Source organism: Arabidopsis lyrata, assembly GCF_000004255.2.
Source record: "Arabidopsis lyrata subsp. lyrata unplaced genomic scaffold ARALYscaffold_2, whole genome shotgun sequence".
Taxonomy (NCBI): Eukaryota; Viridiplantae; Streptophyta; class Magnoliopsida; order Brassicales; family Brassicaceae; genus Arabidopsis; species Arabidopsis lyrata.
In genome coordinates this window covers 12730231-12748161 of record NW_003302554.1, presented here as the reverse complement: position 1 = coordinate 12748161, position 17931 = coordinate 12730231, and the positions used below count along the sequence as shown (strand labels likewise).

The window sequence follows — 17931 nt, the reverse complement described above, 5'->3', positions numbered from 1 at the left end:
ACGTTAGGTTATGTACTTATGTGTACGGTAATTTGTAATTTAATAAAAAGTTATATATTCCTTCAAATCCAATATCAAATTAAAAGATATGCTGTAAATTAAATATCAGTTTAATAACTAATAGTCTAATACAAACATTATTCATAAAAAAAAATTTAGATAACGTTTTTAGATGTAGTACAAACTTATCTTCTGTTGATGAATTTATATCAATTTTTATACTAAGATAAGTCCAAAATAATTAAATATAATTTACATACTAACACGTATATAAATACAAATTAATACTGACAGTGAAAATGTCATTTTATAACTGAAACTTAATAGTATCTTTAACGCCATACCAAAAAAGCCTTTTAAAGTAAGGGTTTTTAGTAATAAAACCATCAATTAAAGATGAATCGTAAAAAAAAATTCTCAATTATGTATTTAATAAAAAAATCCTCAACTTAAAATCCGTTAATGCAAATTTTCCTCCGTCTACAATGTAGTGAAAATTGGAGGGAATACAGTTAAATTAAAATGCAATGTTTTCAAAAATTGAAATATGACACATATACACTTAAACAACAGGAATTGTAAACAAAATTAACAATATATTTTTATTTATACCCGAGTATAAAATTCCTAATTCACCTAGACTCTACAATTTACAAAGTGAAAAACCTAAATTGACGAACCCTAATTTATTAAAGTGAGATTCTCTAAAGTTTATGTGATAGCGAAGTCGATTAGGAGGGATTTTATAGATGGAAGGGTATTTGTATTAACAGATATTAAGTTGAATGATTTTTCACTAAATAAATAAATTAGAGATTTTCTTACGATTCATTTTTAGTTAAAAGATTTTCTTATTAAAAACTCTTAAATTAACGGCTAATTCTTTTTAATATTTTCTAGATAGTTTCTGCCAACTTCATAGTAGGTCTGGGCATTCGGGTACACGTTCGGGTTTGGTTCTTTTTTTTCGGGTATCGGGTCTATTCGGGCAGGGGGTCAAGACCCATTCGGGTATTCTAAAAATTCGGTTCGGGTTCAGTTCGGGTTCGGATCGGTTCGGGTATTTTAATTAAAAAAAAAAAGCAAAATACCCAAAAATAACCAAAAATACCCAAAATATTTTCGGGTTCGGGTCAGGTTCGGGTTTTTAACTCATATATACCCAAATCTAACCGAAATACCCGATTTCTCGAAAATACATTGGTTACTCTTTACCCAAATATAACCAAAAATATCTAAAAATACTAAAATTACCCAAAAGAAAACTACATCATTAGTTACTTTTTAACCAAATATATCCAAATGTATCCGAATTACTCAAAAATACCTAATATATTCGGATTTATGATTGTAATTTTAGGTATTTCGGGTATTATAAATATAAATATAATTAATATTTTTAGGTGTATATTTGTATTCGGGTACATTCGGGTATTGGATTCGGTTTGGGTTCGGTTCGGGTTTTTTTCGGGTAGGAGATTAGGACCCATTCGGGTATTTTTAAAAATCGGGTTCGGGTTCGGTTCGGATATTTTTTGGATTTTGCGGTTCGGGTATTCGGTTCCGGGTATTTTGCCCAAGCCTACTTCATAGTATTGTTAGCCCAAGTAAAAGACTCAAGAGCCTTATAAGTTAAAATGTTTTAACTAGGAGAAACCCAGAGTAATGATGCCAAACTCGTGATTGTGTCTCTAACTATAGTTGTCAGGCCCATCTCTGGTCCCTCGTTCATTTCCGTCGTATATTATAAACTCAGCTCAAGATGGCATCAGAAAGTGATACTTATATGTAAGAAAAACTGATTACCAAATATCATTGAAGATTAAAGAAATACAATGCGAGGCTGTTGTTGTTGACTTTAGCAATATGGACGATTCTGATTAGCCGCCAATGACTAAAAAATCTTCTTACACTTGCTACTCTTATTAAAACTATCCGATTCTAAATCTAATTAAGATATGTATATTTAAAACCGATTGTTTGATTTTTATCTATATTTATAGGGTCTTTTTTGTAACGACAATGTCCGGAGACATTTTAGTATTACTATTGGTGGAATTTTTTTTTATATAACAAAATTAGTTAAAACTTTTAATAGTGAAAATTCTTGATAAAAATATAATGTGGACAATATATAAAAAATTTCTAGATTTGCGTAGAATATCTGAAACATTGGACCAGTCCTAATATCAATTCTTGCTAATTTAAAAGTGTTTATCCACAAACTTGATTTTGCAAAATACAAAGAACACAAACTTTGAATTTATGTTCCAAATTAGGCTTTACAATATTCTAAAGAACACCAAAAACACATTCATATAGTAAAATCATAGTACAAGGGAAGCAACGAAATAGAATAATCATGAACCTTAGAAGATTCCATGTAAGTTCCATTAACGTATTTAATTAAGAGATCATGCTGATCACGCGGTGGTCTTTGTCCTCTTTGGTGCGCCACGTCAGCAGCAACTAGAGTCATGGTCCGTTTCTGCATACACATCAACACGTTGTGCCACGTGTTAACCCTTGACTGTTCCTTGCCGTGAACCCCAACGTTCATCTCCGACAAGTCCTCGCTTCTCACGCCCATCACTTCTTCTGGCTTAGCACCGTCGAGGATCCAAATAAGACAAGAACAGAACCCTTTTGAGATCTCCGAATCACTGTCTGCTTTAAACCTCATCCTCCCAAACTCATCCATCTTTATCTCCAACCAAACCTGAGTCGTACACCCGGTGACTCGGTTCGCGGAGACGCGAGCCGAGTCATCAAGCGGGGCTAGAGTCGCCGCGTAGTGCAAGAGACGTTTTACACGGTCGATCGGTTCGGTTAAGGACCGGAACTCAGATACGAGGATGCGAAGCTTGTCGGTGGTTTTTGTTCCTAATGGAGCTTCAACGGAAACCGTTGCGAAAGAAAGAGGGCTTGGAGCGTTTGGATTCGAACCAAGATTAAGAGAATCGCGCATGCATGTGATGGGTTTAGGAGAGAATCTTGAAAATCTTGGGTTAGGGAAAGATTTTCTTGTTGGTCTAGAGGTAGAAATCAAAGGAGGAGAAGCAAGGGCCTTGAAGGACGATGAAGTGTTCATGTTCGTAACAAGGGCAATGAAAAAGAAATAGGAGGATGTAGAAGAAAACGAGAGAGAGATATTTAAGGATAATCAAAGGAGAGCTCCTTGAACTACGCGACGGAGAGAGGATAGTGATTAGATACATATAGCGCGCCAAAGACTATTTTTATGTGTAACGTGGATTTATATTATAAATAGGTTTATTACTAGATTATTATTGATTTATAATCTATATTTGTAATATGATTTAAAAAGATTTGAAAACATGAAATATGTAACAGAAAAGTTATGTATAAAACTTGTGATTCCATATAAACTGTAAACGGTTTTTTTAAGCATAAAAAGAAAAAGAATTGTAGACGTTTTAGACAATAAAAACTCCGATTCTTTTAGAGCATTTATATCCATAATTCTCACATGGATACCTTAAAGTATTGTGAGTTTACAAATTTCGAAATTGTGTAAGTTTTAGTTTATGATTTATTTGGGGTTTGAACTTCTTTTCTTCTATATTTAAAATATGTTTTAACCATTGGATTATCGGAAATTAGTGAACTAATTCGAAATTTGCATTTCAGTTACGAAAGTTGGGGTTTAGGATCCTCAGCGAAAAAAGAGGTTCAGTGCATGTAAGTTTAATTAGTTTGAGTGTTTGACTAGATTTGTTTTAAAAAATAGTGCTCCATATCAATAAGAAAATATCCAATTGAGTTGGAATTTCGATCATTTTGGTTAAAAGTTTAAAATGATTTAACTAACTAATGATAGTCTCTAATGGTCAACATAGTTAAAGATTGGAAATCTCCATCTCAATTTTCACTAATATGAGGCAAATTTGCATATAACTCTCAGCTAAAATAGCTTCATTTCCGGAATTTGTCGGGCGTTCAAATTCGTGCAACTTAAAAAGAAATATGCATGTTATCTATATATCCTATAACACAAGAGTGTTATTTTGTTTAATAGTGACACTCACAATGATAGAAACACGACCAAGTCAACTTAAGACTCTCTATCGGAAGACATACCAAATTCGGGATAGGCAGAGTGGTAGTTCGAAGGGTCTAGCCGTCTAGCACGGTGAACAAGTCCACTATGTAGCACCTCGTGCGTTTTTATCGGGGCCGACCGGATAGCCGATAGGGTATTAAAAAAAAAAAAAAAAAAAAAAAAAAAAAAAAAAAAAAAAACTAAAGCCTCTCAGTTCAAAAGAGATAAGCCAATAATTATGAAGAATATATAAGTTTCGAAATATTTTGTTTTATCATTTGACGGTAAATGTTTTGATGCGATGGACGGAATTTGTTTTTTTTTTTTCTTGAATACTAAGAGGTTTTGGGTTAAAGGCCCTAATTTCTCCAAGTCTGAAACTACAACATGTAATATTATTTTTGTTTTAAGCGTCACTCGAACCGGTAACCTCTAAGCTTCGTCTAGAATATTTACCAGTTGAGCTAATGATACTTGGTTGTCAAACGGAATTTGAGGCGGCCTCTCCAGTCACCAATCTGCTTTAATTTTTATTATTTTGATGAATAAGTTATTATTTTATTATTTTCTGTGGGAAGAACAAAGGCATATTCGATGCGACTACTTAATTAGTGATATTTTTAGAGCCCACATTGTTGGAAAGAGAATCTTGGGAAATAATTTACAGGTTTTCATTTCGTCATAGCTTACGACTACACTTGAGTGTACTGACCAAAACCAATTTTTTACTTGTTTTCTATTTTTTTTATTCCGTTAAATATCTTAAACAATTCGTTTAGTATATTTTCCACTAAAAATGTGTTGGTAGATCACTTAAATTAGTAGATAAATTAAGAAGATTCTATTTTGTATATGGAAAATTCCAACATTATTTAAGTATTCATAATTGATCATTTATCAATTTATACGTTAATCTCTACAAAAAAATCGTAACCATATCGATAAACTATTGCTTAACAACAAACAAAAGATGAAATATATCAAGAATTAGTTGTTGAATATCTTGCCGATAAAGTTGAAGTGCATGCCCACACCAAGTTTCCGATGATACGAACTTTCTCATTTATGAAGACTTGAAATCGCATGCATAAGTGTTGGTCCATCATATTCAATAATAAGATCAGATGATTCATGAACTATCTGTTCAAAAAAAAATCCATGAAGTAGACAAATTCTTCACTTAGCGAAAACAAAATAAAAAAACTTGACAATCATTCAATGACATAGGACGGAATTATAATTAAGTAATTGCTAAGATTCATACCTTGAACTGTCTTTGCAATCAGATTCAAAGGATACGTATTTGTATCCTAAGATGTTTTTGCACAGTTGGACTTCCATTGAAATTAACCTAGTGGAAGTAAACCACAAGCCTAGATCTAACACAACGTGTACACGTAGCGGAATCCTTTTAGATATTTTGTTAGATTTTTTCCTCCGATTTGGCTTGTCAATTCAAAGTCTTCATTTTCTAATTGAGGTTGCCAAAAAAATATTACTTGTGTTATTTTGGCAGTAATTTTTTTTATTTTTTTTGTGTATTTTGTGCGTAGATCTAGCTAATCTTTATCTTCATCTTATGGTGCAATCACATGCCAAACAATATGTTAAATCATTTAAACGATGCGAAATCAAGAAAAAGAAAGAAATCATAAAGAGGATCTTGAAGGAATCATGTCATATTTACCAAATTATTCACTATAAGTCTCAAAATCGTATTAGGTCTATCCCTTTTGCAGTTCATGGTTTAATTAATTTTGTTCTAATATGTATAGGATTAAGTTCGATAACAGAAGGTTTTGTGATAATATGTACTAAAAAACAAATAGAGGGTACAAATGGTAGACTTAAAATAAAGGTTGAAAGAGTTGAATGACCATTCATATCATTTTTTACCATTTGAGATGAATAAGTTGGAAAATTGATTCAACTCATTCAATCCAAAAAGTTGAAAAAATGAATAGATTATGAAGAAAAATTGTTCAACCTTTTCAACTACTATTTCACAGAGGAATGAGTTGAATGATGTTCAACTTTTTTTGTTCAATTCAAAATTTTCTAACTATTTATCTATATGTCATCCATTTGTAGCCAGAGATTGTGGTAAGGTAACTTTTTATTAAAAAAAAAAATCAAATTGTCAAACACAACAGTTGTAGCCTTGTAGGATCATTTAAATGGTGAGAAAGAAAGTATACAAAAACTTTACTAAGATTTACCAGATTTTCTCATAAATTTCTCTAACTTCTTTATAGACTTTTTACTTTTAAAAGTATAGATTGTGACACTTGTCCCCATAAATTTCTCTAACTTCTTTATAGACTTTTTACTTTTAAAAGTATAGATTGTGACACCTGTCCCCATAGATCACATCAACGAGTTTTACTTATGTTGCATGCAACATGTGTAGACAAAAAAAAAGGAGCGAATAAACAAATTTATTCAAGAAGATGATTCATTCCGTTACACATGATTCATACTATATTACTAAACATGCTATTACGCATACTTATAGTCATAGATTAGATCTACAAACAATTTAAACAATCTAGTAACCTAGCATCACACCTCAACAAACATATAGTCTACATGCATTACATACACTTATCATGCTATCATCATTACAATAATCTCAACATCGATGTCATGTCGAATAGCTCAATGTTAATAATGAGATTATTGTAATGATGATAGCATGATAAGTATATGTGATGCATGTCGAATAGCTCAATGTTAATAATGAGATTAGATTACCATCATTAGTCTTTTTCCTCCTTCTATTCTCATTTTATTATATATGGGTAAAGTTTGTAACTTTTAGAAACTAAGAGGGTTTTATCATAAATATATGATAAAATGAGAATAGAAAGAGGAAAAAGAGTAATGGACAATATTGTAATATAAGGAATGATTCATACTGTTTTAATTTTTTTTTTATTATGATCTTAATATTAGTTTCTAAAATTTATTTATTTAACAGAAATTGACCATTATGCATCATTGCATTAGCCTTTGTTTGTAAGTTGTGATGAATCTGGTCAAGCTTTCAAGAACGGCAATGGTTGTCAATAGTGTTAAATGCTAATATAGAGCTATGGGATATTCAGTTTTCATCATTGACCCACCACGGATTTTGCGTGAGAATTATCTTTATTTTAGTAAAAATATCTTTAGGTTGGTATATATTGATATTTTAATATTCGCATGTTTGATAATACTTGGTTACTGTTATTTTGGGACCATTCCTTTTTGGACATATTACAAGTGATAATGTAATATGTTTTTTTAATATTTAAACTTTAAAACAAAATTTCGACATGCTCAGTTTTATAAATAATAACACACTTAGATTCAGTTTATTATCTAAGTTTCATTCTTGTAACTCATATCTTCCACTTATTCTCTCTTTCACAAAAGAAAGAACCAACATTTGTTTTAAATTTTGAAAATGGATTCCCTAAAAAAACTTTTTGTCTCACTATTACTGTTCTTGTTCTCTTCTTTCCTCTTTGGTAATTCACAATTATTATCTTATAAACTTTTCATCGGAATGGACAAGTTTTAGAAGTTACAATTGGTTATTTATCCATTTATTTGGCAGGAGATATCAATGGAGTTGAGAGTTCAAATAAGCATCCTCATCCTCAGCACTTGTACGGTCCAAAGAAGATGTTTGTGTTTGGAGATTCTTACGTCGATACCGGAAACATTTATATGCATGAAGCTACTTCATGGGAAGTCCCTTATGGTATCACATTCCCCGGTAAACCCTCTGGCCGTTTCTCAGACGGCCGTATCTCTACCGATTTTCTAGGTACTTCTTCAACCGTAACTCTAAAACATTATTATCCTTTTCAAAAAGAAGAAACTCTAAAACGTTTTCTTCATTAAATTTCACATATTGACAATAGATAAACCGGATTAAAAGTATAAATTGTATTGAAATACATGTTTATAAAAATTCAATTGTGTCGGCGGATGGATGCAGCCAAATTGTTGGGACTAAAATCTCCTATTTCATACCTATGGAAAGATTATGCGGTTAATGAACGGTTAGAGTATGTAATGAATTTTGCATACGGAGGAACTGGAGTCTTCGAAACTATAAATTCAAATCTCAACATGACATATTAGATCAATCTCCTCGAACAGCTAATCGGCAATATCTACTCTCCATCCGACCTTTCTTCTTCCCTAGCTCTAGTTAGTTGTTCTGGCAACGATTACATAACTTACTTATCCAAAAATGGCTCAATCCTTGTAAGTTTTTCTTTATATATGTTAGTTTTAATCAAAAGTTTTATAATAATACAAATAAAGATTAGATATCATATAGAACTTACAAAACATCTATCTATATAAACAAAACTTCAAACAAAAACATCGATGAGAAAGAGAGTTTACTTGATTCTTATCACAGGGCATCCCGGCATTCACGAAGAAAATCATCAATCAAACCGAGGTGAATTTGAGGCGGATCCATGCCTTGGGAGTAAAAAAGATAGCAATATCGTTGTTGCATCCGCTCGGGTGCATCCCCTTTATCTCCAAAGGCTTCTCAGTCAAGGATTGCAAAACAATTATAAATGCGTTGGTGATCTATCACAACAACTTGTTGCAGACACTAGTGGCCAAGCTCAACAAGGAGACCGAGCATTCGACTTTCGTGGTCATTGATTACTACAATGCCTTCTTGACCGTCTTCAAGAACAAAGGAGAGATTCCAGGTGAGAAAGTAAAAACAACATCCTTAATTAAAATCCATATTTTCAAGTGTGATTGGTTATGGAAATGTAGGGAGTACGAGGTTTGAAACTCCGTTGAAAGAGTGTTGCGGAGGCTTTTGTGGGGTTGTGGACGAGAAAGGTCAGAAGAACTATACCTTATGCGATGAACCTAAGTCTGCTTTCTTTTAGGATGCACTTCACCCTACACAAGAAGGATGGAAATCGGTTTACGCGGTTTTAGGCAAAAATCTAACCGCATCTCTCATTAAAGCGTAAATCCACTTATCGTGAAATCGTGTGTGAGATTTTAAAATTTTCTCATGTGTAATTCAGTTTGCTTTCTTCTCTTATAGTTGGTATCTTTCGGTCTTTTGAGTGTGTCTTCTTTCATTTATGCCTCGCTCTATGTGTGTAAAGAATAAAAATGTCAACTTTAAGAAAAGTAAAAGATTGCAATAAACCACTTTGTGTATTGCTCTGTCTTACACACTCTGTTTCAACTTAACATTTACATCTATTCTACTTCGAGAAATATCAGATCAATAATAATGAAACGCCAATATGTAAGAAATAATCTATACTAGTATTTTTGCATCACTTTGGTGACGGGTGGGTAAAAATGCTTTTAGGTTAATCGGGTATCCGACCCGTTTTTTTGAATTCATTTACAAAAAAATACTTGGATCGGGTTATATTTAACACAACTCATACACCGGATATTCCATATTTAATAATTTAGATATTTAGAAGATTTGATTAAGATTTATAATTATGATTCTCCTATCATTTTTGTTTGATTTGTTTTTAACTTTTTTGAATCATTATATAATACATAAAGTAAAAAAAAAATCAATTTTTTTTCTGCATATACTGCGATTCGTAATTTTAAAAAGGGACATATATTATCCAATTGATGAAAATGTGTGTTGAACGTTCTACATCGATTAAACTATTTAGACAATGATTCAGAATCATATCATAAATAAGAACATTAATAAAATAAATGAGTTTTTTGGCTGGACGGGTTTAGCTGAACGGGTTTGTGAATCAACAATAATAAAAAGATTAAAATATCATTAATCCGCCGTTTCAATACGGATTAAATCCTTTTTTCTTAATACCACAAATAATAGACATATTAAATCAGTCTCATTTAGAAAAGATTGTATAAAACCAAAAATTGTCCCGTGGTCTTAGATGATGATATGATTTGTAAACTTTTATATATAATAAATAATCATTAAATTTTAAAATAAAAACAAATCACGGGATGGGTTAAGAAATTACGGAACGGGTTATATTTTGGAAAGGATTTATATGACGGACGAATTTGAATCAATATTTATATACCGCTTTAATATGGGTTAAATCCTCAGTTTATTAATAGTTGTTTCGTGGACTCGTTGTATACCGTTACTTAATAACAATTGTAAACTATAATATAAATAAATATGTTATAAGGAGATACAATTTACAAAATATTTTTATACTAACTTTAAAGTTAAATCATCTCATGGTGTACCAGGGTTAAAATCTAGTAATGTATTATTAACTCAAGAGAACGTAACCAAGAAAAAAAGAGTATGAGACAAAAATTTGTTTAAATAAAATGTTTAAATTTTAAAATATGTCTAGTTAACACATTCTATTGATTTTAAATGTTTAATAAATATAGATATAACATGTGTTTATCGACTTTTCATGTATAGCTTGGGTTATTTAGTTGGAGAGTTGTTGTTCAACTTTTTTTGTTGGTATATATAACTTATAGTAATAATATACATTGAAGTCTATATCTAGCATATTGTTATTGTGTAGGGGATAATAAAACTGTTAACAAAATAAAAAGGAAAATCTGATAATTTAGTTTTTCGCAAGAAAATAATAAATGAAATATTGAAAAATATGTAAGAAAGAAAAATTAACTATACTGTAGACTTACCTTTTGTTTGTTTTTTCTATAAAATATAAAAAAAATATAAACTCTTCATAAAAATATGTGCAGTGAGATTTAGGAAAATAATAATTAATAAATTAACTATAAAAATATGCATAGATTTCAAAAAAATTATATGGTGTATAATGTATATGATCTCAAATATAAACAAAATTTTCATTTTTAAAATACTTACCTAGATTATTTTTTCTTTTTCTGAAATAGAGATACGTATATAAATGTCACAAATTAGTAAATAAATCAACGTATAATCTCTATCTATCAACTTCACAAGAAATAATCCTTGGGCAGATTCGATTGCAGGTAACGTCTCTCTCTCTCAAAGAGTTTTGAATCAGTCAACTCCTATATCCCTTGTTTCCTGTAATTTTCTGAACTGGGTCTTCTCTTAATTTATCATTTCTCGCCGGAAAAACTCTCAGAATTTCCTTGTATTTCACGGCGAAGCTATAGTCCTCTTGAAAGCGACCGTCTCTGATATATATTAGTTTATTAGGTAATGAATGTGAAATTTACCGAGTCAAACATGTTTAAACAATGTAAAAGGTGAAGACTTTTGATGAAAAAATCCAAACTTTGGATCTGTTTCAGAGTCAATAAGCTCTCTCATATATATCTGCGTGTTACTGTGTTGTTCGATTTGATCAAAGAAGGGAACTTTGTTGTTGGGTTGATCTGAATTTTTGATTTATGCTTCAAGTGTTGCAGGCGATTGTTTTGTTTATCTTGTTTTGGGTTTGGTTGTCTTGGATGGGAGGAGGTAGCTCAAAAGAGTCGAATAGAGGTGAAAGTAGTCGAAGGTATGAACGTAGTGTGTCTGGGGGCTCGTCTTACTCGTCTGCTTGGGACCAGAACAGCTATTATCAGACACCAAACCATCCATCTGCGTCTCCTGTTTCCTCCTACAATTCTGGGAGACAAACACCGAAGAATCTTGAGAGGAAGTATTCACGGATTGCTGATAACTACCGTTCCATCGATGAGGTTTGATGATCACACTTGTTTTGTTTATCTTCTTTGGTTGTTGTTTGTGTAGTTTTGCACCTTGGTTTGTGAATTTCTTTATTGGGGTTTTGTTGATGTTTCTTTTCTTTTAGGTTACCGCTGCTCTTTCACATGCCGGTTTGGAGTCCTCGAATCTCATTGTTGGTATAGATGTCACAAAGAGCAATGAGTGGACAGGTTAGAGAAGTTTTCTCTATTTACTCAATGTTTTGAGTCTTGGTTAAGTTAACGCTGCTTTGATCTGAAAGCTGACATGGGTGATTTGGTTTAGGGGCGAGATCATTTGGTAGGAAGAGTCTGCATTACATTGGAACAACTCCAAACCCTTACCAGCAAGCTATTTCCATCATTGGAAAGACTTTGTCAGTTTTTGATGAGGATAATTTGATCCCCTGTTATGGATTCGGAGATGGTAAAGACCCGATTGTTTTTTTATATAGCTGTTAAGTTTCTGTTTTGTTGTGATTAGAGATTTTAAGGTTGGTTTCTCTTTGACTATGTAGCTACAACCCATGATCAGGATGTCTTCAGTTTCAATCCCAATGATACATTTTGTAACGGGTTTGAAGAAGTTCTCATGTGTTACAGAGAGATTGTTCCGCAGCTCCGTCTTTCAGGTTGAGTGAGATGAATAATCCCTTTTCTTCTTCCTGTCTTCTGAATCTTGCTCTACTTTTTCCTTATATTTTGCTGGTTCTTTAACAGGTCCGACATCTTTTGCACCCATCATTGAAAGGGCCATGACAATTGTGGAAGAAAGTGGTGGCCAGTACCATGTTCTTCTCATCATCGCTGACGGACAGGTAAAGATTGGAACCGTATTCGACTGGAGAAAGATTTATTTTATCTGTATCTATTTGTGTTTAGTTATGATCATTCCCAGACATTGTATACTGTATAGTTACCATTGGAGCTTTTACTATGACAGGTGACAAGAAGTGTTGATACAGATAACGGCGGATTCAGTCCACAGGAGCAGCAGACTATTGATGCCATTGTAAGAGCAAGGTAATAAATAGTATTTCTTTTGAGGAAAATCCAATTTCAAACTGCGTCTTTCTAACTTGTGGTGGATTCCGTTGCAGTGAATATCCTTTGTCTATAGTTCTTGTTGGTGTTGGAGATGGCCCTTGGGACACCATGAGACAGTTTGATGACAACATCCCTGCTCGTGCCTTTGACAATTTCCAGGTAATAATACCAACATGCTTCTGCAATAGTGTAGATCTTGTCTTTGTCCTGGCAAATGTATCAATTTAACAGGTTTTTGTTGTCTAATTTGAATCCTTTCAGTTTGTGAATTTCACGGATATAATGTCAAAGAACATTGATCCAGCAAGAAAAGAGGCAGAATTCGCGCTTTCCGCCTTGATGGAGATCCCGTCTCAGTATAAAGCCACCCTCGAGCTAGGCTTACTTGGGTAAGTAATTTCAGATATTTGAGTTCATCACTGCAGCATCTATGAACGGATCTCAATGAGCACCAATTTCTTTCCTTGTTTCGAATTCGCAGACAGAGAACTGGACATTGTCCAAACAGGATTGCGCTTCCACCACCAACTTATGCTACTCAATCTATGCGCAACAGCCCAAGAACTTCCCGATCAACCAGCTTTCAAAACAGACCATATGATAATGGTGTTTCCTCTACACCACCTTCAACTACTCGTAACGAGAGCCAGGTATGATTTACAAAGAAAGAAACAACAATGCATTAATCGTCTTTTACTGCTCTTCACATCTTTTCGTTGGATCAACAGCAACAGGTTTGCCCCGTATGTCTAGTGAGTCCAAAGAACTTGGCTTTCAACTGTGGTCATCAGGTGCATTTCCATTCCCTGGGTTACCTAAGCATCGCACTTGAATCAAAAATATTAACTTTCCTTTGTTTTTCTTATTTTGTTCATCAGACTTGCTCAGAATGTGGGGAGGACCTCAATATTTGCCCCATTTGCCGGAGCTCAATCTCGGTTCGTATCAAGCTTTATTAAGATAACCCTCAAGAGCTAAAGGAACCCAAAGGTGACCCTGAGATCATTTACAGCACAGCTTTGCGTCTTAAACTTCATCCCAACTTAGATCTCATGACATTACCAGTGTCCTAGCATTTGTTTTTACTTTGAGCGGAATACCGTTGAATGATTATCGATCAATCACGGCACCTCTCAAAGGTTTGTAGATAATCTGTTGTCAGTTTTGAATTCTCATTGCACATGGAAAAACCACAGCAGACTCTCCCGTAAATAAAGGATCCTTTGGTGTTACAGATTTTTACTTTTAAGAATTTTAATCTTGAATGGTCCCATGACTTATGTACACATGTATCAAACAACATACACTATATACCTTTCTTGTCTGAAACATAAAGTCTTCAACACAGGAGCCCATATAGTCCTTTTTTCACTGCCATAATCGACATCTTATGGATGTAAAGGCTATTATAGGTTATTATCAGACTACATTACTTTTTACTGTAAGAATATATGTGATATACTTTTCTTGGTCTTCTTCCCCCAGTAATGAACAAGATTCGAAATCAAGTCTTAATCAAAGATATCCCAAGCTGAGTCTGCTATTCTTCTTAGTTTGTATTAGTTTTACGTATATGCGACTCGTCCTTTTACGGTTAGGTTAAGCAATAAGCGGTCCGGTTCCTCTCCATTCATTCATTTGGTTACCCAGAGTAAATCTAGTGTTTGCCCTTTATCGCGAAAAGTATTACCACAGTGATAAGATGTGAAGATTTTCAAATCTGAAAAAGATAAAGCCATTTTTCAAGTCTTGGAATAAGATTCCAGTCAGATTGCTCAACAATCTTCAGTTTCAGGGACCCTACTAATAATTTTATCACGCAAACCAAAGAGACAAACCTCTTTTGTGTTTAGTAAATTAAAATTCAAAGTACAGTCTTTTTAGCACAAATAACCATTACCATGAATTTCCGAAGTGACATCTCTGCTCTGAATGAAGACATCATAGTTGAGCAGCTACTTCGTAGCCATGATCCAGACGGTCGCTGGCTTGATTCTGAAATGCTGCTTCAAGAAGTCGAAACTATCTTAAGCTTTGTTCTGCAAGATGATGTGAGCGCTCCATCTCTTGGGGTTTAATTCTTCAATAACTTCTCTAGATGCTTGCCAATAACAATGCCACTCAATTTTCAGGTATCAATGCCGCTTATGACAGAGAACTGTATTACCAACATTGTAGTTTCTGAGTCGAAGGAAACACTACCATACGCTATCACCAGAATCTCCGTTCAGGTAACTGATCATCCTTTCTTCTTAAATCAATTCTTCCTGTAAAAATGCATGGACCCGGAAATCTTGAAACTCTTGAAGCTGCAGATGCTTTGTCCATGCACTGGGGAAAGTGATATCCGGACAAGGACATTGGTTTTGTTTGATCTTCTGAAAGAATACAGATGGGATGCAAAAGCTGTGTTAGTACTAGGAGTCCTTGCTGCAACATATGGAGGACTATTGCTACCAGGTCATCTGGCCTTCTGTGATCCCGTTGCAGCATCAATTGCGACACTCAACCAGTTTCCCATTGAGAGAACCAAGTTCAGACCATGGTTAGAGTCTCTAAGCTTGCTCATTAAAGCCATGGTGGATGTAACCAAATGCATCATTAAATTTGAAAGACTTCCATTTAAACAAGCGAAGCTAGACAACAACATTGTGGGAGAAACCTTGTCTAACATCTATCTGGCTACTTATCGGGTTGTCAAAAGTGCACTCGCATGCATGAAACAAATCCCTTATTTCAAGCAAACCCAGCGGGTGCATTTTTTCACCCTTCTTCTATCTTCTCTGCAAAATGAAAAACAAAACACAGAAATTGTTACCTGCATTTTAGCAGTCAACATTGAGTTTTCTCATGACTAGAAATTCTCTGAAATACTTAGGCAACGGAATCAAGGAAAGCAGCATGGGAACTTTCAACGAAATCAAGGAGAGCAGCAGGGGAACTTTCTAGTTTGGGATATCAGTTGCTACACATAAACACCCGCCTCAACAAGCAAGTAGAAGATTGCAGCACACAAATAGGTAACTTTCAAGTGCTCTGATGTCAAGTTCCAACTCTTAAAAGCAAAGCTCATCTCTGATGTTGTACTTCTCTGATGTTATGTCTAAAGAGGAAAAAATCAATCAAAGGCTTAGAAACATTAACTCAGGGACTCATCAAGACAACCAAGACGTACTCCACCTACTTTTTTCTCTACAAGATGATTTGCCACTTCAACAGTACTCCAGACAGGTATAAAGAACAATCTATTCTTCTTTTTCCATGTTCATTCTTTTTATTTCTTTCCTGTCTCGTCTTTAACTTTACATAAAGATGAGGGACGACATTCAGTATGACGATACATAGACTGATTCTTTTACCTTTCATAAGTGAATACATTCTGTGAGCAGTTGTTCCTTCTAAAATGGTTTTAACCTTTGCAAGAGCATTGAATATTCTTTATCACCAAATGGCAGATACCTATAACTGAGCTACAAGAAAAGGTAATAATGCTGCTATTATCAAAGCCACCCGTAGAGCCACTTTTCTTCCTGCTTCAACAGTTATACGATCATCCTTCCAACACCAACACAGAACAAAACTACGAAATCCTATGGGTTCCAATACCATCATCCCAAAAATGGACAGACGAAGAGAAAGAAATCTTCGATTTCTACTCCAATTCCCTACCATGGATCTCAGTAAGGCAACCATGGTTGCTGAGCTCCACAATACTCAACTTTTTCAAACAAGAATGGCATTATGGAGACGACGAAGCAATGGTGGTAGTGATCGATCCTAACGGGAGGTTCGTGAACATGAATGCCATGGATATGGTGTTGATATGGGGTGTTAAAGCATATCCATTCTCAGTTTCCAGAGAAAATGAGCTCTGGGAAGAACATGGATGGTCTATGCAGCTCTTGCTCGATGGGATTCATCCTTCATTTGAAACCTGGGTAAAGTTTTTCATCAAATTTTCAAATTCTTTTGCTCAGATTCTGATGAGACTCTATGAATCAGGTGAAAGAAGGAAGAGAAATCTGCATATTCGGAAGCGAGAATTTGGATTGGGTTGATGAATTTGTGTCACTAGCAAGAAAAATTCAAAATCTAGGGTTCCAATTAGAGCTGATTTACCTTAGTAATCAAAGGAGAAGAGACGAGCGTGCAAAAGCCATGGAAGAGAGCTCAATCTTGTTCAGTCCTACATTGCAACAGCTCTTCTGGCTCCGATTAGAAAGTATCGAACGATCCAAACTCAAGCGAATTGGGATTGAATCATCGAAATCTGATCGTGTTCTTGAAGAAGTTACGAAACTTCTCGACTTCGATTATGGTAAACACAAAGGTTGGGGTGTTATTGGAAAAGGATCAACGGCGGAGACGGTTGATGGAGAGAGGATGACGGAGAGGATGAGGAAGATTGTGCGGTGGGGAGAGTACGCGAGAGGGTTGGGTTTTACGGAGGCGATTGAGATTGCGGCGGAGAAGCCGTGTGAACTGAGTCAGACGGTGGTTGTTCCGTTTGAAGAAGCGTTGACGAGGAGAGTTGTCACGTGCGAGAAATGTAAGTGGCCAATGAAGAGGTTTGTTGCGTATCAGTAACTCACAGCCCCGTTACTTTAATATTACCTCCGTAATAATAGTATGTTTGTCTTTAATTTATGTTGTTGGTTCGTTTAAATAAATTCTGAACAAGGGAGAGCAATTGTTAGATTTTCAGATAATCCAGGTTTAATTTCAACATCCTGTAGGGATGTGCCTTTAGTTAAGTAGTTAAGTCCACTTGACTCCGTCTTCCTCACCGGAGTTCGACTCAACTAAATCGCGTTACCCTGCGTAGTAGGGATTGGCTATGGATCGGGGTTTATCGATCCAAAATAAAAAATAAAAAATTCAACATCCTCTGATATATTGAAACAAAATTTAGAGAGATTAAGAGTGTTGTTAAACCAATGTAATAATAATTACTAGCTGATTATTTTCACATCTTGCATGGAATTTTTTTTTTTTTTTTTTGATAACCCAGTATCCAGACCACACAGTGATCTGACTAGCTCACTGGGCCTAAGCCCGCGTCACAGGGAATTTTAAGGCTCCACTTAAGGGCTCCCTGATAAACTGGTGGTCTGGGGCGCCTGAGCAAGTCCGCAGGTAAATTCCCA

The 17931-nt window shown here is 34.4% G+C and overlaps 3 protein-coding genes and 1 pseudogene across 5 annotated transcripts; 3 read left to right on the top strand and 1 right to left on the bottom strand.

Annotated features, from left to right (window-relative positions):
* Positions 1–2181: 2181 nt before the first annotated feature.
* Positions 2182–3281, bottom strand: LOC9324690 (sufE-like protein 2, chloroplastic). The gene has a single exon (XM_002887100.2). The coding sequence runs from the start codon at positions 3089–3091 to the stop codon at positions 2315–2317; it is 777 nt and encodes a 258-aa protein (XP_002887146.1). The 5' UTR covers positions 3092–3281; the 3' UTR covers positions 2182–2314.
* A 4159-nt stretch (positions 3282–7440) lies between these two features.
* On the top strand, positions 7441–9262 carry LOC9324689 (annotated as a pseudogene).
* A 1750-nt stretch (positions 9263–11012) lies between these two features.
* On the top strand, positions 11013–14028 carry LOC9324688 (E3 ubiquitin-protein ligase RGLG5). Of its 3 annotated transcripts, none has more exons than XM_021034329.1 (12): positions 11013–11293; positions 11456–11731; positions 11845–11929; positions 12024–12164; positions 12256–12369; positions 12458–12555; positions 12681–12760; positions 12838–12943; positions 13046–13173; positions 13266–13434; positions 13513–13575; positions 13663–14028. In XM_021034329.1, the coding sequence occupies exons 2-12, from the start codon at positions 11498–11500 to the stop codon at positions 13741–13743; spliced, it is 1299 nt and encodes a 432-aa protein (XP_020889988.1). In that variant the 5' UTR covers positions 11013–11293; positions 11456–11497; the 3' UTR covers positions 13744–14028. The 3 variants fall into 3 exon arrangements, with proteins under 3 accessions (XP_020889988.1, XP_020889987.1, XP_020889986.1); XM_021034328.1 differs by having other exon boundaries at positions 11035–11293; positions 11448–11731; XM_021034327.1 differs by having other exon boundaries at positions 11067–11731.
* A 628-nt stretch (positions 14029–14656) lies between these two features.
* Positions 14657–17512, top strand: LOC9324687 (protein SIEVE ELEMENT OCCLUSION C). The gene is made up of 7 exons (XM_021034325.1): positions 14657–14835; positions 14917–15015; positions 15100–15537; positions 15663–15804; positions 15894–16015; positions 16240–16722; positions 16787–17512. Exons 1-7 carry the CDS (start codon positions 14686–14688, stop codon positions 17369–17371), a joined length of 2019 nt encoding a protein of 672 aa, XP_020889984.1. The 5' UTR covers positions 14657–14685; the 3' UTR covers positions 17372–17512.
* The last annotated feature ends 419 nt before the right edge of the window (positions 17513–17931 follow it).

What these genes read in the sequence shown, in the direction of transcription:
- LOC9324690 (XM_002887100.2), bottom strand. Translation starts at nt 3,091, where the DNA reads ATGAACACTTCATCGTCCTTCAAGGCCCTTGCTTCTCCTCCTTTGATT.
- LOC9324688 (XM_021034327.1), top strand. Translation starts at nt 11,438, where the DNA reads ATGCTTCAAGTGTTGCAGGCGATTGTTTTGTTTATCTTGTTTTGGGTT. An exon ending in GATGCCATTGTAAGAGCAAG is followed by an intron (nt 12,761 to 12,837) that starts GTAATAAATAGT and finishes ATTCCGTTGCAG; the next exon opens with TGAATATCCTTTGTCTATAG. An exon ending in CTCGAGCTAGGCTTACTTGG is followed by an intron (nt 13,174 to 13,265) that starts GTAAGTAATTTC and finishes TCGAATTCGCAG; the next exon opens with ACAGAGAACTGGACATTGTC.
- LOC9324687 (XM_021034325.1), top strand. Translation starts at nt 14,686, where the DNA reads ATGAATTTCCGAAGTGACATCTCTGCTCTGAATGAAGACATCATAGTT. An exon ending in TCACCAGAATCTCCGTTCAG is followed by an intron (nt 15,016 to 15,099) that starts GTAACTGATCAT and finishes TTGAAGCTGCAG; the next exon opens with ATGCTTTGTCCATGCACTGG. An exon ending in TTCAACAGTACTCCAGACAG is followed by an intron (nt 16,016 to 16,239) that starts GTATAAAGAACA and finishes ACCAAATGGCAG; the next exon opens with ATACCTATAACTGAGCTACA.